The 23,719-nt window shown below is 38.4% G+C and overlaps 1 protein-coding gene across 1 annotated transcript in view; it reads left to right on the forward strand.

The window, feature by feature from the left end:
* Positions 1–23,719, forward strand: part of LOC112109629 (parafibromin) — a 179,762-nt gene that overhangs the window by 111,322 nt on the left and 44,721 nt on the right. The window contains exon 11 of the mRNA XM_026655363.1: positions 22,134–22,191. Coding sequence (XP_026511148.1) covers positions 22,134–22,191 — 58 coding nt within the window. The remainder of the gene's footprint in view (positions 1–22,133; positions 22,192–23,719) is intronic.

A 23,719-nucleotide genomic window follows, 5' to 3' on the forward strand; every position in this document is an offset into this window, starting at 1 on the left:
GGGAAAATCCGGACGTATGGTAACCCTACAGAAGGAGTGTTGGGTTACACACAAGTTATTTTTTTTAATTTGGTCTTTTGGGAGGTTTTATAGCTAAGCATCCAAGTGTACTTTTCATTGTTACTTTGTTGGCTTATACTAGACGGTCTATCAGTACTGCATTTTGCAAGGTGTAAAATTTAATTTTGGAAAAGGCAGGCCTCTCGGTTTTTTTGGAGGCCCCATATTACTGACTGTTTCCTTCCAAGATGAAAGTTTTTCTTAGATCAGTATGCTTTTTTAAAGTACTGTCTCAGTCAATTAATGAGAATCATGATATTGAGAGAGTGGAGTGAAGCAAGGATGACTTACTAATAATAATTATTAAATCTGTTCTGCTTAGCCAGCTGACAGTAAGGACTTTCCATTCTTATAAGTCTTTCTACTTTTTCAGGAAAGGGTATATAATTAGAGTAAAATAATCTCCTAATTTTTGAGGTTATATATCCCTAAATCTTTAAAGGATACTTTTGCTATGGGAAAAGGGCAAATTTCTTGCCATTTCACTCTCCTTATAATTGGGCCCACCCAGCAGATATCTGTGTTGGTATGGTATGCTATCATCATCCCATACCTTTCTGTTACTTGCAGTCTTCAGCATACTCGCCACACTCCCCATCAGTACCCAGACCAAGCTGGGGAAGCTAATGATCCAACCAGCGGACCAAATTTGGTGATGAATCCTAGTCATGTGCCACCTGAGGCACGTTGCGCATACGCAAAGAAGAAGCAGCAGATGTCTGCCGTGTCCATCTAAGTTTTAAAGGGATAAATGAGACAATTAGAAGCTTATTTTATACATGATTTTAAACCATGACTTAAATGTTTTGGTTAGGGTTTGAAATAAATAACATCTCTTGACCCAATCAAATACATTCTTTTAGAGTCTTAAGAGATAATTGATTATAGTTGTGCCTGTGTTCAAAACAAGTAAATCACATTTACCGTCCTCTGAGCGTTATCTACTCCACAATATCAGATAAATGTAACCTACTCTGCATAGAGCAGCTTTGTCATGGGGAGTTATCTAGTACTTAAAACAATATTCACAAACATGTGTCTAGCTTCTCCAAATATCAACCAGTCTTCCTTACATGGGTGTCATAATGATTTTGGTTTCATACATTTACTCAGAGAAATATTCATATCTTGCAACCAAATTAAAAATATGGTTCCCCCCCCTCCAATCCACTGCCCCCCAAACATTTTTAGTAACTGTGTAGACCCATCAGATCTCAGTGCATTGACACTATTCAGCAAATAAAACTTCATCTTCATCTTTAGTGGTCTTATCTTCAAGCTAGACTTCATCTCTGTAGTAAATGTATCTTTCCTTTTGATTGATGGTAAAGTATATTTTAGACTTTTTAATTCAGAACCATAAACCAGATTATTAGTTGTTCTGTTTTATGGCCATCTATGTACGTATATATAATCCTTAATCTTGAAAGTTTAGGAATAAGGAATAAAAGTATTATGACGTTGGGTCCTGCATTCTTATTTTTAAATTAACCAAAACCTGTATTTTTGCAAGAGCAGAGGAATAAACAAATGTGTATTTTTTATTTTATTTTTTGTGTAGAGGATATTACTAGGTTTTCTAGCTGCATATAGCTCTAATTTGCTGTCCCTTACTAAGGAACATGGTTAAAAGAGAATGCTGACTTTTTTTTTTTTTTTTTTTTTTTTATAAACAAAAGTATATCAAAACAAAGTGAAGTAAGGATGACAGTGGACAAGTCCCTGGAGCATCTGATAGTTTTTATGAGAGCTTTACACAATCAATTTGTGCACAAAGCTCCAGGAAGCCACATGTTGGTTGTTCTCAATAAAATCCATTTTGGCACTCTAAATGTTACTCTTTGGGTAAATATTATTGCCCGCCTGCCTCCAAACTCTTTCTTTCACTTCTTAGTAGCCACCATCTAACTGCTCAAAGTTATCAGGACTTGTGTCCTAGGAGTGAAATTCTAAAGGAGAGATTCTGCTATTTCATTCAGGTTTATTGTAAAATCCAGAGGGGTGTTAGGGACAACTGGAATTCTGCTAAAATTCTAGGAGCACTAACAGATATTTCTTGCCAGATAACTCCAGGCCCGTCAACAATATCTTCAGCAGTTCAGTGACGGTAAAGTTGTAAAACCTCTTTTGTAAATAAGATACAGAATTACTAAAACTGTTTTTAAAATGGAGCATATTCAAACCCTCTATCCCAGCGCTGGCCAGCCTGTGGTTCCGGAGCCACATGCGGCTCTTCAGAAGTTAATATGCGGCTCCTTGCATAGGCACTGACTCCAGGGCTGAAGCTACAGGCGCCAACTTTCTAATATGCCGGGGGGTGCTCACTGCTCCACCCCTGGCTCTGCCACAGGCCGTGCCCCCACTCCGCACCCTCCCCTGAGCCTGCCGTGCCCTCACTCCTCCCACCTCCCCCCAGAGCTTCCTGCAGCCAAGAAACAGCTTATCAGGAGGGAGGGGGAGGCGCTGATCAGCAGGGCCGGTGAATGGGAGGCACTGGGGCCGGGGTTTGGGGGGGAGAGAAGGGGAGCTGATGGGGTCTGCTGACGTATTACTGTGGCTCTTTGTAGCCACTTACTGTTGACCTTCACTTACAAAGACTGCGCTACAAAATGCAGCTGTGCTCTAACTATTTCAAAGGACATCTGTGCTATAACTAGACCCCCTGATACAGTTGCATGAAAGCTTAGGGGAAAGCCATCTAACATGTGACTCATACATGGCATGAATAATAAAAGTAGCATGTCATCTTCTCACTGCTTTTGGAAGTTCTTAATTTAACCTTCTTCACACTTCACTGCAGAGGAGAGCCGAATAATGGGGAGCTAGAAGCAATACCAAAGAAAGCTGAAAATGGCAGAGGACTCAGTGGAAACACTCTTCTCATGTGGTTTTATGTGGCCAAAATCCTTTCACATATTTATAGCCTGTTAATAGCCTAGTAACTTAATTATAGTACTTGGATAAATCCTTATAAAATTGAGCTTTGATACCCTTGTATCTAAGTGTCATGTCATGAACTAGAACAATGTATGTATTCAGAATACAAACCAAGAATTTTAACAATCTGAATTTTAATAAAAATGCATGTGTAAATAAAACAAATGAAAACATTAGCATTTTAATCCAACAATTGAGATTGTTAAATGTATGTATGTTATAGAGCACTTTTGCTATAGTATTACACAACTAATGATAGCTCTGCACATACTGAGTGCAAAAATTTTATTACAGTGTTAAGATGGAAAAGGTTACACTAGTCAAGAAATGCAAACATTATGCTTGCAGTGATAGTCATGGGCATGTTTTACATATGCAGTCTCTTACTTTCTCATGTTTTACATATGCAGTAAATTCATGAATTATGAATGACAATTGAGAACTGCTTTAAAACATTTTACTAGATGCCCAAAAAGCTACAATCTAGAGAGAAGGCCACACTGGTCAGAAACCAACTAGACTTAGACAGAAAGTGCAAGCAGCCATAAAAATCTACCTATGTGTCTCTGTGTATGTAATTTAAATAGGATAACCCTGTGTGTGTGTATATAAACAAATGGAAGAAAGGGAAAGTTGATAGAAATTAATATAAATCAAAAGCTAGGAACTGTAGAAAATTGATAAGGGGAAGTGAAAGCAAACAAGGAGAAGTCTTGGGCAGTGGAGTTAGGAACAATGAGGAGTTTAAGTATATTGGGAACAAAAAGAATCCCGACAATGGTATTGGTCCATTACTAGGTGGAAGTGGTAGAACTGTCAGTAATAATGCAGAAAAGGCAGAAATAAATATTTGGGGAAAAGCTAGATGTAGTCATAGCATATTATCATGATGAAACACCTTCCACTTGAAGAGTAACTCAGGAGAATGCTAATCAGCAGCTACTAAGGCTAGATGCTTTTAAATCTGCAAGTCCAGCTTACTTGCATCCAAGAATTTTAAAAGAGCTGGCTGGGGATCTTGCTGGGTTTTCAGTAAGTCTTAGAACACTGGGGAAGTTCCAGAGAACTGGAAGAAAGCTAATATTTTGGCATCATTTAAAAAGAGTAAACAGCATGACATGGGTAATTTATAGTGCTATCAGCCTGACTTCAGTCCCAGATAAAATAATGAAATGACCAATATAACCCTTATTTAATTCTTTAGTAATTCTCTATTATTAATGCCAGTCAACACGGATTTATGAAAAATAAATTGTCTAACTTTTTTTTTACAAGATTACAAGTTTGGTTGATAAAGGTAATCGTGTTGATGTAATATACGCTAAACTTCTGTAAGATGTTTGACTTGGTACCACACAACACTTCGATTAATAAACTGGAATGATTCAAAATCAATATGGCACACACTTAATGGATAAACTATTTGGGGATAGGCCACACAATCTAATTGTAAATGGGGAATTAGTGAATGGGTATTTTATTAGTACAGTGAGCGCACTAGTCCTAATAATATTGCTGCATTGTCTATAAAGAAACAAAGTTCCCAAGACTATACCACATACAAGTGGTTTTTCAGAATGACTTCCTCCTTGTTGCTCTAAATTGTGAGTAATTTTTTCAGCATTCATAATTTTAAACAGTAAGTATTCTGTCAAAAGCTACTTGAATTTTTAATTTTTTTATAATCCAGAAATAAGTGCTCTAGCATAAACTTTTAAATCTTAATCTGTGTAGAATCAGTGATTTTATCACAGCATTTCTTATGCATTATTTACTGGTCATTATAGTATATCTGCATCGGCTTTCATGTTTGTATTATTGAGCAATTCTGTTTGACATCAGTTGAATTGCCTTTCCTCTGCAGGCAAAACCTGACCCTTTGCTGTTTTCTCAGGGTATGTCTGTGCTGCAGTAAAAGAGCCACAGCATGGCTATGACTGGCCCTGGTTAGCTGACTGGGGCTTGTGGGGCTCAGGCTGCAGGACCAAAAATTTCAGTGTAGATATTCAGGCTTGGGCTAAAGGCCGGACTCTGAAATCCCATGATGGGGCGGTGCTCAGAGCCCAAGCTCCATGAGCCCAAGTTAGTTGACCTGGGCACTGAATACTTAGTACTGTGGGTTTTTTATTGCAGTATTAGATGTTCCCTGAGATACTAACACGGTCTTCATCTCTATTTCTGATAAACAAAAATATAACTTTCAGGCAAATTGGAGATTGTTTTGTTATTGTTAATTGCCTTTCTATCATCCAGTATTTTTTCCCATTTCATTGCCCATGGTAGCTTTAAATAACTTACTAGGATATTTATTTTCTCTTGCTAAATTTTCTGTGGTTAAAATCATAATAATCACTATATGCTTCTTTCATAGTTTAGAACAATGAAGTGTATGTTGCATGTGTGTCTAGTACTCAGGTACATGGCCAGAAATTTATTGTAATCTCAGTTTGATTGTGGCCTGCAATCTTGAAGATTCATGCGTAGAAATAACATTGAAAATGTTCGTATTTATGTATTTCTAACCAATTCTTTGTAGCAAAGTATTAACCTACCTCTTAACAAGTTAATAGGCAATCATGTTGTGCTCGATACAGATAAGATGTAGCATTTTAGTTTGCAACACTATCAAAGTTACATGATTATAAAAAATTGAATGTTGAGACTGATTTTTCATCTTGACAGACTTGGATTTGTTTTTCTTGTCTTCCATTTGATTGAAACCAAACAAAAGACTTTCTATTTTCTGGTTCATACTTCAGTTGGATGGGTAGAGGAACACATTAGCATGGCAACCAAGTATCAGATCTGTTTGTTTTCAAAATAGAGATTCTCCTCTCCCCTCCTCCGTTGTGACAAAATAAGCCGGTATCAGGTAGGTGCAAACTATGGTGTGTTTAGTTTCTGTTGAGAACAGTCAGTCTTTGTCTGACATGGGTGTTTTTAATGAGACTTGCTCACTAAATGACAAGTGACTTTCCTGTGGGTTTTATTATGGATTAGATTTTTTGTGCTTAATTGTTAAAACTTTCAATCAAGAGTAGATCTGTTACTTTGAATAAACTATTAATTTGTTGTCAAGGAGTGTTGAAATGTTACATATTAAGGGAGTGCAGGGGGGGAAAAAACTGCTCTAACAGCAATTTATCAGGTTTCAGAGTAGCAGCCGTGTTAGTCTGTATCAATTTATCAGTTAACTTATTTTCCCCATAACAGCTATTACTTTCATTTGAGACTAAGAGCTTTGTCTAGAGGGGTAGTTATTTTTGCATATTTATACATATACAGTGCCTGGAATTTTGTTAACTTTCTGGTACTGACTGTATGTGCGGCTGAAAAACAAAGCATTTGAAAACCATAGGGGAATACAATTTTAAAATTGTTCCCTACTGTGTCTGAGGCATGACTTTGCTGCCATTGTGGCAGAGAAATAAATACAATGTCTTGTGTTTCTCCGTAACAATTCCTTATGTCATATTCTAACTTGGTCCACTCATGAGCATCAGTGGTAGTGAACAGATTTTCTTCCTTTCTGCTGCTTTTGATATAGGCTATCAAAAGACCAAGGAGATCTGTGGTGTAATGGAAGGGGGTGGGCACCTGGTTCCACAGTAATATTAGCAGTCAGTGGTTGAAATGTGTTTCCAGTTTTTTTCATTCCTTGCTTGACTTTGTGGCGTTTTCTTTGCATATGGGTTAGAATTTAAGATGGGTCCGTAAGCTTCCAGGGGCAGACCACAGTGGTACAACATTTGTTTGAAGATGGAGAGTTCTCACTTATCCTTGGCTAGAGTAAGAATCACATAATAAACAGGGCATAATAGTTTTTGCCATGCCCCTGTCCACATATAGCCTGAACAAGTTCCAGTGTGTGACTGGCTCTGTGTGTAGGCCCAGAGACTACCTGAAAGAAAATAGTTGTCATATCAGAGTAGAAATGCTTTGAGGTGACTCTAGTACATCTGAGACCAGACATAGAAACTTGTGGTATAGAACTATTCATCAGTCTCTGTGGCTTTCATGTGTGAAATCCCACAAATCTGTCATTCCCACCCCTGACATCTTGTTCATTATCTTTATCAGTAGTTCTCAAACTGGTTTCTGGTCTGCTGGATACCTATAGGCTACTTATTGGTGCTGTGAGAGACTTGATGGGTCACATGGTGCTGGTTTCCAAATTGCCCAGAAAGTCAGATAAAAGCACATTACTTCTTCCAAGTATTACTTTTACAGATAAGCAATTGCTGTAATTTCCACATGAATGCTAAGGAATTGGAAATGGGATGTGTGATGTGACTGGTAATGGGAGGAGACATTCTCCATAACTCTCTCTCTTAAGGTGTAGCCCACGCTAAAGTTTTAGAACCTCTGATCTGTGTGAAACCATTGGACGATATCCTGCGGTAGCATAAACGGCAACTGCCAAGCATTACGTGGATGACAGCCAGCTCTATACTTATTTATCCTCAAGCAGTAATGGCATCCTGTCCCCAATAGCTCTTTACAACTGATCCAAGATATGAGGGTGATCACGGTTCCTGATGAGGGAAGCCTTTTAAAGTACTCACCATGTCTAGAATATTACTCTTCACTGAGTGTCTGCTCCCCAATTATCAAGAGAATCTTCAGTCTTGGAATTCTTCAGGAGTCCTCACTACTCTTGGTCTCTGGCTGTTTAAAAACATCTATTTCCATGTATGGCTGGCCAGAAGACTCTCCCATAGCTCATTCTATTCTGATTTGACCACAATGATACAAACACTTCTAGGATTTATTGAAATTCATTATATCTATGGATAAAGCTTCTGAGCCTGAAAAAGCTAATGTTTGATCAGAATGTAGCAGCTTTCCAGTATGTGAGGCTGGAAAACAAACCATTCGAAAACCATAGGGTAATATTCTACTCAGCAACACAGGCTGAGAGCACCTCATCCCAGTGTTCTGCTCTGTGCATTGGCTCCTCAAGGAATACAGATTCCTTGAGGAGCCTTCCAAGCCAACCAATACTTGGTTCTGATATTCGGAGCCTTCCAAGGTGATTACTTGGAAAACTGGCTCCAACTCTGTGACCATGACCACCCATGAAGTTGTGTTCTTCTGTCACCACAAGGATAAAATCATTGTAATCTAGGGTTGCTCAAACTAATAAGGTGTAGATAAATAAAGTTAAATGAATTTTTTCCAGTGAATGGAAGAGAAGACAGGATATAAAATTATTTTTAAAAAGTATTGTGGTAGATAATTTATTCAGAAAGTAAACGGAGAAAAATGAGGGTTTTATATATCTTATTGTGTCTCAGAATTTTAATTATTTGGCATACCACAGTATTGGAAGTACATTTTTGAATCACTAAGGAGAAACTGGAAAAGGGAGCCTTTGCTCTTTTCCCAGCACTGAGACTTTTTAAAATAACCCTGTTAATGTTCAGGACAACTGAGTCTGTACTTCCCCTCTATGGTCCAGCACCCATTCAAGGATCCTGGCTCCTCTGCCCTCACTTCTCTTGGGGTGAGACTTGTGTCTCTTTCCCTCCTGACTGGGGCTTTTCCAGGTTGCACTGTACTCTCCCTACACTGTGAGTTTCCCAGCAAGCCAGACTGCCTCAACAGGCCTGCGTCTATGCTTTGCTTTCTGCTTAAAGGCTATAAACAGTGTAATTGCCTACAGTTAGCAACTACTGTACAGACCTTTCTAAACAAGTACATTTATTCCTAAGGTGAAAGCATTATAGAGAACATTAAAAACAATAAAAGAATCTACATGCATGTTAATGAGCTTACCAGTGCTTCCCCCGACCCCAATTCCAGTAGGAGCTCTGGTAGTTATCAGTTCTTTAAACTCCACATATGGGGTTTCTTTGGTTACAAGTTCATCACAGCTTTTGTTCAGAACAAGAACACTCATAGATTAGCCCCCCATTTATACAACCTGGATGTTTGGTTGTCAGAGACTGTAAACTGGTAATCAGCCAGGCAATGGTTCTCTCCTTACAGTGTAGCATCAAAGTTTGGGTCGAGGGGCGGAATTCACATTCCTCTCCACCCCAGGTATTTCCTAGGAAACCTGTTTAACTTAGTTTGTGCCCAGTGTTCCTTCTTGTCTGCCACGTTGTCTAAAATAGTCCTTTGAAGCTCATAGCCCTTTCTAAGGTTTACACTGGACACATCTCCCCCCTAGAAAAGTTACCAGGGTGACCAGATAGAAAGTGTGAAAAGTTGGGACAGGAGGTAGGGGGTAATTAGGCGGCTATATAAGAAAAAGCCTCGAATATCGGGACACTCCCTATAAAATCGGGACATCTGGTCACACTAAAAATTACGTACAATTCCACAATAATACATGAAATTTGCATTTATCATACAATGGACTCCAAAGCTATTTAAACTTAATTCAATAACCTCTTTCAAAAATAACATAATAGCATTTTCCTTTTTTTTAAATTTAAAATCACATACTAAAGGTCCATCTCCACCAGTTAAAGCATCTGCTATGCTTATAGATATGCTCAGGCACACACAGAATTGCTAATATTTCACAGGTCTTTACAGTACAGTACAAATGCACCTTTTTGGAGTAAATCTTGTTGTGCCTCTTCCTGCACTAATTCATTGCATACTAGTGTGAAGTTGCCCATCACTGTAATTATATTCTTTTGAACATACGAATGCTCTTCCCTTGAATACAAGTTTTAAATAGCATTTGCAATCAAATTGCAATACTGTGTATTTGTCTATATAATGTGAATGTTCCCACTTCTTTGTTGTGTTACTTACTAGGAAACCATCTGAGCCATATTTTTAAAATTAAGATCCTGCAGTGTGGCGGTACCAGAAGTCCAGTAAAATACCCCAAACCAAAGGATAATTTATGTCTTGTCATGAGAAATATCAGTCTGACACTTGTTTTAAAACTTGAATAAAAGGTATTTAAATCCATATACATATCCTTTCTAATTAAGATGGAGCTTTCCCTTTCTTAAAATCGAGTAAAAAAGGAAATGTGTGGTATTTATTTTGTCAAGTATCAGGAGGTAGCCGTGTTAGTCTGTATCCACAAAAACAACAAGGAGTCCGGTGACACCTTAAAGACTAATAGGTCCTACTACAGGACAGGCCCAACATGGAAAATAACAGAACACCACTGGCCATCATGTACAGCCCCCAGCTAAAACCTCTCCAGCACATTATCAACAATCTACAACCTATCCTGGAAAATGATCCCTCACTCTCACAGACCTTGGGAGGCAGGCCAGTCCTCGCTTACAGACAACCCCCCAACCTGAAGCAAATACTCACCAGCAACTATACACCACACCACAGAAACACCAACCCAGGAACCAATCCCTGTAGCAAACCTCGTTGCCTACTCTGTCCCCATATCTACTCTAGCCACACCATCAGAGGACCCAGCCACACCATCAAGGGCTCATTCACCTGCACGTTTATTAATGTTATATATGCCATCATGTGCCAGCAATGCCCCTCTGCCATGTACATTGGCCAAACCGGACAGTCCCTACGTAAAAGAATAAATGGACACAATCAGACATCAGGAATGGTAACATACAAAAGCCAGTAGGTGAACACTTCAGTCTCCCCGGACATTCTATAACAGATTTAAAAGTAACTATTCTTGAACAAAAAAAATTCAAAAACAGACTTCAAAGAGAAACAGCAGAACTAAAATTCATTTGCAAATTTAACACCATTAATTTGGGCTTGAATAGGGATTGGGAGTGGCTGGCTCATTACAAAAGCAGCTTTGCCTCTCCTGGAATTAAAACCTCCTCGTTTATTATTGGGAGTGGACTACATCCACCCTGACTGAATTGGCCCTGTCAACACTGGTTCTCCACTTGTGAGGTAACTCCCTTCTCGTCATGTGTCTTATATAATGCCTGCATCTGTAATTTTCACTCCATGCATCTGAAGAAGTGAGGTTTTTTACCCACGAAAGCTTATGCCCAAATAAATCTGTTAGTCTTTAAGGTGCTACATGACTCCTTGGTATTTATTTTGTAACTTCTTTTAATCCACGTTAGAGATGTCTAGTTAAACAGATGTCTTAATTTTTTTTATATTAGCCTGCCTATGCGGCTTCTGCATCAGTTATATACATTTCTGTTCAGTCCCTGCCATAGTCACAGGTGATTTTCGAACCACAAATCCATGCACAAACATGGAGTTTTAATATTACCCACTGCTATCCAGAAGATTGCAATGATTTCATTATGCACATCCCAGTTGAAAACTTTATTCAATTCATACATCACATTAATTCTACTTAGAATATATAAATAAACTTTCAGTGTGCTATGCTGAGCAGAGCATTGTGTTGCCACTCACCTGCCTTTTAACAAAGATTAAACAAACCTTTGTCTCTCTAATTACTTGAAATTCTGTCAAACGCCTTGTCTACTGCCAGGTAATAGTCTTGAAATCTTTCTTCAAATTAATAATCTGAACAGGAAGAAATATATATAAATTGTTTAGTGATATCTACGTGTGCATCTTCTATTGACTAATCAAGAGAATGAGAAACTTGCTTGATTTTAAAGAAATGGAAGTTAGGATATTGTGGACAAGTCTTTGCTTGACAGAGGAGAACAGGACGCTGAATGACTCTATGAACTGGATAAAAGAATTTTTATCCAAAGTAAAATAAATATGTATATTTATATTAAGTTTTTACTTTGACTCTATTACCAATCTTCCTTACGTGCCTGAAGGTTGGCAACAGTCTGAGTTGAAATCATTAGATAGAAAACAACTCATGAGAGGGGAGGATCTGTCCACTAATTACTCTGACCTTTCCTTTTTTTTATTTGGAGGGGTGGGTAGAAGGATTAAATAGGCTTCCTACACATATTACTCCTGGGGACATTCTGTGCCTAAAAATTCTGCACCAAAAAATTATGCACACAATATTTTAAAATTCTGCAAATGTTATTTATCAAAATAACACTACATAATCATACCAGTTTCAATTATTTGGGTAATTTATTTCAGAATACCTGTCAGCAAGTATGTCTGTAACAATACAGACACACACAAAAATTTCCCCAGGAGTACAGTGTTAAAGAAACCCTATGACAACCCAATTCCTGTTTCTCTGAGCCCAGCCGGGGGGGTCAGACACCCACAACCCCTCCCCCGCAGAGCCCAGATATGCCCCCCCCCAGCCAACACACCCAACCTCCCTCCCCCACCCAGAGTCCAGCTACGTTGTCCCCCTGGCTCAGATACCGCCCCCCCCAGAGCCCAGCACGTACTTTATGGGCGATTTAAGGGATTTTCAAGGGTAATTTTGACTATATGTGATTTTCGTCTTACGCGCTGACTTTAGAACCTAACCCTTGCGTAAGATGCGACTCCACTGTAATTGTATTCTTAATATAGTATATTTTCTAAGCTTTTGTGACCCATATTATTTTTGCCTTATTCCTGACTAGTTGATTATTAATAGGCTTGCATGAAGATCCTTATTGTGATTCTTGGGGGGGAGGAATGAAGGGGCCATAGCAGAGTTTTGCTTCATATTGTAGACAAATTGTGTCAAATTAATTCTGAATTATGGTCAGGGGCCAGGTCTATAAAATAGGCTACCTGTTATACTCAATTCACCTCAGTTTTCCCAGTGGTCAGTGGTAGATATGGCCCTTAAATAGTGTATCAATTAAGCTACTATCGCAGGGGTGGCCAAACTGCAACTCTCAGGCCGCATACAGCTCTTTTACTGTTAAAGTGCAGCTAAATGGTAGGCATTTTCAGACTTGAATTTATTTCAGCCCTTTGTATGCACGTGCAATTTGTATGCACAGAACTGTGCAGACAAGCCATATAAGTTTCATGCCCAAAATATTTAAAAATTGTGTGGTTGATAGAATCATGTGACTTAACAGAAAACATACCACTGAGATGAATGGGGGCAGTTTACATTTGAGTTATTTGTTTGTGCTTGATTCATACTTAGAAGGGTCCCCCCCCCCCCCAACACACACACACAGATATAAGGGCAAAAAAACTTTTTTAATTGACATCTTGCATTTCACAGAATCTGAATCATCATTGTGGGATGGGTGGATGTCTCAAGCAGGCCACATGTTTACCACCTCTAAGTCTTTGCAGTTTTTGTCTTTACACCTTTTATTGCGTGTCTCTTTTGTAGTAATTTAAAGCACATAAAATGTAATTTCTACAAAAATGTATACTTGATATAGACTGTAAACCCTCACTTTCTCAAAGAACAGAAGCTCATTCAACAATAATTCTAGATTTGATTTGTTTGGTTCTCTAGTTTTTCTGGGCATTGCTACCACACATCTTTGTACAGCTTTCCCATCATAATACTGTAGTAGTTGCAAATCAGATATTTATACATGGTTCTCCCTGAAATTGAATAGGTAAATGTTTCTCAATATTTATGGAGTTTACAAGTTCACTGTCAGATGAAGTGTTTCATTCTTCCCCATGATTGAAATGCCAAAACTTTTAATAAGTAGAAAAACTTAATGATGAAATGTTGAATTATTAGGCTAGCTATAGTGGCAGTAATATGGAAAGCTGTTTTACATTGTATATGTCCAGGCTGAAGGTGGACCGTGCAAATTATTATTTTCTGTTGCTATGTTATTCTCTTTACCTGCACTTACGTCATATTTCAGTAGTATGGATGTATTTAAATGTTAATGTTTCTGAGTAAAACTCTAGCACAAGTTTATTTTTAAATGTGATAAAGGGCAAAAATGTTAAAAGGACCAGAATGAGAATTAAACTCCCACAATTTGGAAAGCCACAAGATGGCATCAAATTGTCAATTCTGTCCCTTGCTGCTAAAACTGTTTTCTTCAAAAGGTCAAAAAACAGTGCAATCAATTTGTGGGTTTTTATATAGAAACCATTTCGGTACCGGATGAGCAGTTATATAAGGCATACAAATTTTGAAAGCTTCACTCACTGCTATAATTTATGTCTTAAATAGTAGCAATAAGCAACCTCTTTTTAAATAACCAGCCCCCACCCAAGTTGCACTACATTAGAATGTAAGCTAACTGGTATGCACAAAAGATTCCTCCAAGGAAAAATAACACATGCTTCTTGGGAAAAGGTTGTACAACACAGTATATACCTGTCTTATAATCTTAGGGGTATTTCCCCAAATTGTAGTAATGATTTATATTATGGCAATACCAGAATTAAAGAAAATTACTTTGTCAATTCATCGGTCAATTGATATAATTCAAACTATGAATGTTAATGCTCCTTCAGACTTTAGAAATAGGCAGTATTTAAATGTACAGTGGGACCTGACTAAAGACAGGGAAATCCATTGACAGTTACTGAATTTTGCAAATTAAGTCAACAAAAAAAGCAAGAATAATGTATCACAAAATATTTAATTCACTTATGACAACTTTAGGTTAAGGAATATGAGGAAAAACTAGTATACTTTATAAAAATAATAGCCTTAGTTAATATGACTAGAGTTGGTTAAATCTGTGACAGCTGGGAAACTCCCTGTTGCTTTTGTGAGGATGATAAGTAAGGTTACGTTTTAATCACAGATATTTTTAGTAAAAGCCATGGACAGGTCACGGGCAGTAAACAAAAATTCACTGCCTGTGACCTGTCCATGACTTGTACTATGACTTGTACCCCTGACTAAAACTTGGGTGCTTTGGGGCAGGGGGCAGCCCAGGGGCACCATGGGTGCTCTAGGGATGAGGGGGGCGGCGGTGGCCTGGGGGCTGGCGGGTGCTCTGGTTGGGGGGGCGATTAGTGGGGGGGACTGGCAGGCTCCCTACCCAGCTCAGTATGGCTTCTGGAAGCAGCCGTCATGTCCCTGCAGCCCCTAGGCAGAGGTGCCAGGAACCACAGCCAATGGGAACTGCAGGGGCAGTGTCTGCAGGCGGAGGCAGTGGGCAGAGTCTCCTGGCTTACCATGTCGCCACTTCCAGGGAGCCCCCGGAGGTAAGCACCGCCCCAAGCCCTCACGCCCTTCAGCGCCCCAGCCCTAAGCCCCCTCCCACACCCAAACTCCTGCTGCTGCTGGGGGAAGGGGTGCGGTGGCCCGAATCTGCCCCCGGGCCAGCCATGCTGGCCGTTGCAGAAGTCACGGAGGTCTCAGAAAGTCACAAAATATGTGACTTCCGTGACAAACTCACAGCCTTAATGATAAGTTGTGATGTAGTGCAAACTATTCCCCAAATATGATTATTTTTCAAATTTTCTAGCTACTCAGTATATTGACTAGTATTAAAGTAAGTCAGATTGGGGCCACGTTGTGCTGAGTGCTATACAAATGCATAGTAAGAGACCATCCTAAAGAACTTGCAAGCTCTATTAAAATAAGATGCAGCAAGTCAGTGTAACTAGCAGAGGAAGACAAGATAGAGTTACATTGACAGGAAGGTGTAGTTGTGTGTACAGGTTTCATGCACAGTTTATAGGTTCGATGGCTTTTAAAGATAGAAACAGTAGCTTTATGCCTAGCTAGACTTATGTCTCTGTCCCTTGCTGCTAAATCTGTTTTCTTCAAAAGGTAGAAAACAGTACAGTCAGATTTTGGATTTTCATATGGAAACCCTATGAGCAGCGATATAATGTATGCAAATTTTGAAAGTTTCACTCACTAGCTAACATCTAGTTCCATAGTCTTACTGTGAAAATGACATGTACCACATTATGAGTGATGAGAGGCTGGTTGTGGTTTAGGAAGTTTTAAAGCCAAAATAGAAAAATATCTGAAAAAGCAAGAGTTGAGTAGAACATAACAAAAACTTAATTTCAAGGACAGGTAAGAATATCAGAAATCATTTTTTGGTTTCTTCAATTATGTGCAAAGAGTTAGATTTTTAGATGTATTATTGTATTTTGTATTTATGCCAGTGGTACAGGTCTAGAGTACTGTTGTGATAATTGGGCCAATAAATTTACTTTGTGAGCTCAATTGTAAAAAGTATGTAAAGGTTTATAAATAATACAACAATTTATAATAACAAAAGATGATGGAAAATAGGTCAAGTTACTTTCAATAATGCATGTTATAAACAGATGCAAGAGAACCAGACAGACTGAATTAGTCCAAATAAAAAGACCGTATTGATATAATTCAAGAACTCTGTTGTAATCAGGCTTGGTAAAAGCAGAAGATAGGGGACTGGAAATTAATGAACCAAAACTGGTGAGTTGGATATTAGGCCTAATTGGTTGAGGGAATAATGAGTGGATGGGCTATTCTACTCATCACTCCCTTTGTGTGTCCTTAAAGAAAGAGACCGGGGGTGGTGGGGGTGTGTGTGTGTGTGTAGAAAAACAGATGGAGGCTACTGAAGCAAACGTCACCATCATGGCTGCTACCTGAGGCCCCTGCTCCTTTTCGGTCCTAATCCTAAGAGATGTCCTGACCTGACTGGCCCAGAAAGAGGGACCCAGATAATACTGCCATCTCTACCAGCTCCAGCTGAATCCCATACACCTCCTGGCATGAAATAGTTTCAGATTTTAGCAGCAACAGCTCCAGTTCATCTCAACTAACTACTTCTCCTTTCCCAAAAAGGACAGTTGTTGCCATCTTTGAAACCACTAAAAAACAAGGGTTTTTTTTCCTTCTAAAACTCTCTCCAGCTAAAGGGAAAAAGAAATGTTAAAATGAAAGCCTTACTTAATACTTCAAATGGCTTAACTGTTTCTCCCTCTTTTCTGTACCTTTAATAAAAGTTTAAAAGGATTTCAGTGGTGTGTTTGCCATGGTTCTAAGCAGTCTGAGGTCTCTGTATACCAAACACTGAACCTTCTTTAACACTGTTTAATGTTGGACGTTGACTGGGTTATGTTAACATCTTTGGCCCATTTATTCCATCTAAATTTATACAACAGTACCCATTGTTCATTCACCATAGGCTCTGTTATGTAGTTGAAGTTTGAGAAATATGCTTTAAGATTAAAGTTCTCTTGATGCATATTTTGAGTTGTTGAGTCTGATACTGTAGGAGCAAGGAGTATTGAAATGGAATGAATGACTCTTTACTGAAAACACATACATTGGATGCCGTTATATTGTGAATATACTGAATATGTAATAATAAATTAGGCTGATACTCATACCTAAAAGCGAAATGGTAGTTACGTGGGAGCAGAAAAACAGATAATGAAAGCTGATTAAGACCCTAATGTTAAGTGTGTAAGTCATGAGTTAGCGAAATACAACTTTGCAAGGTAAATTAGGAAAACTAAACTAACTTGGTCGTGATTAAAATATTGTGTAAGAAGTCTGTCTAAGGAAGATTTGTGTTTTTGAAATTACAGGGTTTTGTGACAACTACTGAATTTGTTTATAAATATTCATAATCTACTCCTTACCAGTCTAACACAGTTTATGCATAAGAATTAGATATGTCATCCTTTGAGCAAAAAAGTTCCATGTTATTCAGAAACTTTTATGAGACAATGAGTGTCATTCGTTCAGTAGGTGTGATATATTTGTCTCATTGCAGGAAATTTTAAACAAGTAGTGTTGAAATCTCGTACTCTTTAAATAGTTATTAATAATTGCTTCTCCTTCTACATGGTCTGCACAGTTTTTAATGTGAGGGTCAGAAAGATTAAACCATCAGTAATCTTAAAGGGAAAAGAGGTGGAATAAAGCAATTTCAAAGTAAGATGTCTTTTATAGGAGTATGGCTTTTTGAATCTTGGTTGAACTCCTCTTTGTACTTCACTTCTCTCCTTCATTACAATCCTTACTTTGACCCTAATTCTTTATTCTTCATTTCTCTGAAGGGTCCAAATATTTTCCCCCTCCCAGATGCTGGTCACGTTTGTATATTATCCATTCATTTAAATATAATTGTTGAAATTATTTGCTACAGCACAACTAATCAGATATCTTGTCACTTCACGGTCTTAAATGCTTCCATTCTCTAGTTATTTGGTGGTATTTATATTTTTCCTTTGACTTCAGGTGTGAATCATCGATCATTGGTTTGTTCTACAATAAAGATGAAAATTCAGGGAAAAACATGTGCCCCTTGAAATTAATAATATCCTCAGGGTAGTTTTGTATACATGTTATTCTGGCATTATATGTATAGCCTATGGAAGAAAGAAACCACACATACATATAAACTACAAAATATGTTTTACAGAACAAAAGTTTGCCATTATAATTCATAATGGCAAGACCACAAAACTAAGATAATCAGAAGTACAATTCTTCTTAGTGCCAATTTCTGTGTGCTACCCATCTGAAAACAGATGCTATGAGACAGCATGCTGTTCAAAACAACAATTTATCATAAAAATTCTTTTTTAGCCTTTGAAGAAGGTGCATAATGTTCTACAGTAAATATGAATTAGCTGTATCCTTTGGAAATGTGCCATATGGTTTTAACATTAAGTACAAGTGATTTATCCTGGGTAGCTTGGAGAGGGATTTTTAGGAGCTGGCCTTGTGCTAGTTCTCAGCACTGCCTTGCAAGCCTGACTGTTAGATTCCTAATCTCCATCCTCCACCCTGTATAGCTGGCAGGTGCTGTTACTGCTGTCAGGCTTTGGGATGGAGTGTTCCCTGTGTCTCTAGTGACTCCTATGACTGATTTAAGGAGCGGTTTTATTGAAGAGTTCCGTCCTGTCTTACCTAGCTAGAAGTATGACAACTATAACATAATGTTGGTGTAGTGGGGATTTGCTCAGGGCTCTTAGAACACGTTGTGAAATTGGGATGTCAGAGAATGGAGCTGTGTGGTTAGCAATGCTTCATTGCCTCCTTAAACAGTGCTAATACTAGAAGAGTGATTGTTTAACGAATAGGTGACTTCCTTTTTGCCTGTCCTGTATTATCCAAGATTTCAAGAATGTACTGCTTTCTTACAGGTCCTTTATTGTATAGAGTTTGTCCAGGTTTCATAATTTTCCCCATGCAGCTTAAATGGTGGTCCTTTAAAATGTGGAAGATTAGTGAATGTTATTGCATGGTATAAAATGGGCTTTATACTCTAGGAAATAATTTCTTATCTTTCTGCTATTGAGTGACTAACATATAGTCAGATGAGAGCTAACTGTGCCTCTTGTCATACATTCCAAATCCACTTCAGTATAGGATGCTGCTTTCCAGGTTTTGTTGGGCTTTTTTCACTTAACTGCTCTACTGATGTAGCTACACAGGGGAGAGACATTTCTCCCCTCAGATGTTGTCTCCCACCTCTCTCTGACTCTAATATCCAACCACAATGCATAAACATGTATTGTCCCTTGAAAACCCCAGCCAAAGGAAGTTAGGTAATCAAATCTCACTGAATGGGAATTGGGAGTCTAACTCCCTTGCCTTCCTTTGCCATTAGCTGGAAGCTTCTGCTAAAATGACTAGCAGTGAACATAGTTGGCAATGTTAGTTAGGCTTCAGAGTTTACTACACTTAGTTGTTGCTTTTTTCCCTGTATATTTGGCTGGAAGTACTCAAGTTGTTCAGCATGTTGCAGGGACAAAGAATGTAGCATGCCTTACCCAGTCCTGTGAGTGGAAGTCTAGTGATTTTCCTCAAAAACTTAGTCACAAAATGCTGAAACTCTGCACTCAGCTCTCATGCTAGAATGTGTCTGGAGGGTTGCAGACTTGTCTTTGACTTGGCATGTCGCGTCTGCATTCCTGTACTCTTTCCTCTCCCACCTTCCAGTACTTCTATTGCCACTTTTTAGCAGGTGGGTCTTAAGAGCTGTATGTTATTATGCACAATAAGATGACTTTTTAAGGTTGGTTAGCTGGTATTTTAAAAAGTTTTTCAATTAATAATTAAATTAATTTATTATATTAATATGATGAGGGAAACAAGGTAACAATTTAAGGAAGGGCTATGTGCTATAAATACAACTGACTTTACTCTCTGAAAATCAAACAGTATGGACTTCTATACAAAAGTGTTGCAATAGAGTCTGAGAAAGAATAGTGCTAGGGTATGATCTAAAACTCTGTTTAAAACTGAATTGCTATGGCTTTTTCTATGTTTGTGAGCTTTTGTCTTTATCTGTGGGCGCTTGCTCTGATTCTCCCTGCACCCCAATCCATGCCTTTCAGGAAATTTACTAATTTGGGATTTTTTGTACATTAAGTTTATGGGAGGCAACATTAAGAGTATTCTTCAAAATATACAACTAAAACCCCTTTGTGGCAACATTGTCTTCATGCAGACCATGACATTGACTTTCCTGTAAAGATGGACTGCGGAAATCTTATTCTCACTTTCTCAGGGAAAAAAAAAATAAAGGTGTTGAGTCTCACATTCCAGCTGTTCTTTAGTAGCAAGGGATCTCTCTAAGGTAGCCATCCTTTGCTCTTGCCATCTTGGCTTGCTGCTTTGCCCTTAGAGTGCAATTGCTTTGACTTTTACCAATTTCTTTGCAGTTGAATAGTTACTCTGAAGGGACAGTGGCAAAAAATAGCTTGTCCAGAGCAGAGATGCAGCATGTCTTGCAAAAATTATTTTTAAAGTTAATGTAGCAGCCAGCATAGACCACGGTATTTTAACCAACCAAAAACTGCACAGAGAAATTCAGCATTAATCCTTTTCTTCTAAGGAGGAAGTTAAATCCTTGCGTCAAGGTCAGCAGCAGAGTAGCTGCTTTAGAAGTTGAAGAAGCTGACTGTATACTAAGCTGAGTCCTACCTGTATGTAATTAATCAGGCATTTTCTTTTGAAGTTCAGTGGCGAGATGTCTGACTGAATTTGAGCCTTTTAGTAAGTTGACAACTGATGCATCCTTATGTTCATATCACATAGTTTTATAGATCAAGATTGAGTTTTAACTTATATTGGAGAAACGTTAAGATTTAGAGGGTCTAAATCTTAACGTTGTGTGACTTTAAAAGTGTCATTGATCTAGTAGCTCCTGGTCTTCAGTGTCCTACTGACGAATTTTCTTAGTTACAGATCACAGTGTTACTTGTTTACATACCCATGTGGGAAGCAGGTGATGACCTCCCTTTCATGTAGCTCTTTTGAAAATCGTTCCCCATTTAGGGTTGCGGAGCACTTCATAACAATGGTATTTTGGGGTTCAGTGTTTGTAATGTCTCAATGATTTCCAGATCAAGTGTATGCTCAGTTTACAGATCAAAAAGTGATTATTCAGTCAGACCTGTAAACTTAAGCTAGTCCTTTTTGCATTTGTGCATTATCTAAGGATTTTATATCCAATATCGTTTCACAGGAATAAATGAGAACAGAATTTGTCCTTCCATTTGAAACAACTGTAATGTTGATTCAGAACCAATTATAATTGGCTCACTCTTGGCTAATGTGTTGGCGCTGCAGAGCGAACAGGAGTAAAGAGTGGTGGTATAGATTTGTTTTTGTATGTTAAAGTAAACAGATAAGACATGGAAGACACATGCTCAGATCTACTGAGCAAGAAGGTACAGTTTTTATATACGGACTTTTCAGAACAGAAATGCCTTTCAAAATCCTGGCCATAACATTCCAGCCCGGAGCATCTCATGAGTAGATTCAGAGAATAATACTAGTTTCGGTTTCTGATGTGTACAGTTATCCACTTTTTCTCATATTATATCTTGTCCAAGTGATCATATGTAAAAAGGGAAGCACTGTTTCCTAGTGGGTAGAGCAGTGCACTGCACTGGGACTCAGGCGACCTGGGTTATATTCCTGGCTCTGCTACTAGTCTACTGTGAAACCTTGGTCAAGTCACTTCACCTCTCTGCCTCAGTTGCCATATCTAATGACACTGACCTCCCTTATAAAGTGCTCTGAAATTTACTGGTAAAGACCACTATTTAAGAGCTAGATATTTGTATTTACTTATTAAAAGGTGAAAACGTTAATCCTGTAAATCAGCAATTTCGCCTTATGATAAAATGTTGACTGGTATATACTAATTGTGGTGGATAGACCGTTAACATGCAGAAAAAAGGGGTTTTTTTTTTTTTTAATTTTCAGACTTTTTAAGTCCAAAACAGTGGTTGTGAAGAGTTTTCTGATCAAAGTTTTCTGCATATTTAGTTGTTAGAATATGTTATGTCCTAATCATCATTAAAAAGCTGTTTTATATTTAACTAAAAGGGAAGCTGAATAAGAGAAATTTTTTTTAATTTTTATTTTTTTTTTTTTTTTTTTTTTTTTTTTAAAGGAAGGTGCTTCTGCCCGGAAAACTCAAACCCCAGCAGCACAGCCTGTGCCAAGACCAGGTAAACAATATTACTTTATTTGTGTATTATTTGGAATGAAAGCGTTTTGAGTTAGGACAAGATTGTAGCTAAAATCCCAATACATTTTATTAAGATATGTATTGGAAGTCTATAGCCACTGTGTATTAATTAACATATTATCATTGCAGTCGTCCGAGGTCTGAGATTAGCTATGATCACCCTGAGCTAGAGCAGAAATAGCACTGCTAGGTTGATGGACTAGTAGCAATTTTACAATCTGATTTATTGTGAACTACCAGGGCTAGAATCAAATATCATATACTGTTGGAATGCTTTGAAATCCAACTTTGGCACACCATAAAACTTTTATTTCTAGACCTAGCAATTCAAGAGCTACTTGTGCCCAAAACTTAAGGTATTTGAGTTTGTGTGGGGGGGTGTTTCATTTCAATTTTGAGTTGAATTTAACAGCTGATTTCTTATGAACCATTAAAGCAAAAAACCTCTATGCTTTATACTTTCTCCAAATACTTAATACCAGCATTGAAATAGTGTGTAGTAGTAAATTTCTATTCTGTAGTTTCTTGAGACTGGCAGCTAAAATGTTGAAATCAAGCAGTCATTCTATATACCATTACTTCCATGACAAAGTTTCAATATCACTACACCTGTTAGAGCTAGGAAAAATCTGGCAACTGGTACAAATGTGTTCAGTGATAGTATAGTTCTTCCAAGTATTTGTCTTGGCCCAGTGATAAGGGTGGGGGGAAATGCCATCCTGGCATGATTTTTTTTCTTAGTCATGCATTGGGCACTACTATTAATTTTCAAGAACCTTTCCACAAATTCCCTTTCTTCTTGTTCACTGAGTGTCTAAAAATAATAATAATAATAATAATAATAAATGGAGATATCCCATCTCCTAGAACTGGAAGGGACCTTGATAGGTCATTGAGTCCAGCCCCCTGCCTTCACTAGCAGGACCAAGTACTGATTTTGCCCCAGATCCCTAAGTGGCCCCCTCAAGGATTGAACTCACAACCCTAGGTTTAGCAGGCCAATGCTCAAACCACTGAGCTATCCCTCCCCCCACTGAGCTATCCCTCCCCCCTGAGCTATCCAGATATTATTAATATTAGTAGAATTAGCATTACGGTAGTTCTTAGAACCCCAGCCAAGATCATGGCTTCCTTTGAATACCTTGATGTTCGTCCATTGTTATCGATGAAGACCTCAACAACTCATTCTTTTGATGACCGGGCTTTGCGCATCCGAAGATGACTGATCAGTCCGATTCAGGCGTGGAACGTCCTGTCACACGTCAGGCAAACATATAATGGCACTGTCGATGATGTACGAGCAGCTCTGGACTTGCGCAGCTCACGCTTTTTTTCAGCCTCAGCAATACGCCTCGCCTCAGAGGTATTACTGCCTGTGTGAATGAGGCTGTGCCATGCTGAACAGTTCAGTGCGAAGATTTCCCATGTGGCGGTGTTGATCTCGAAGGACTTCAAAGAGGTCTTCAGCGTGTCCTTGAATCGCTTCTTTTGTCCTCCATGGGAGCGCT

This window comes from Terrapene carolina, unplaced genomic scaffold (assembly GCF_002925995.2).
Source record: "Terrapene carolina triunguis isolate 2854851 unplaced genomic scaffold, T_m_triunguis-2.0 Scaffold210, whole genome shotgun sequence".
NCBI lineage: Eukaryota > Metazoa > Chordata > Testudines > Emydidae > Terrapene > Terrapene triunguis.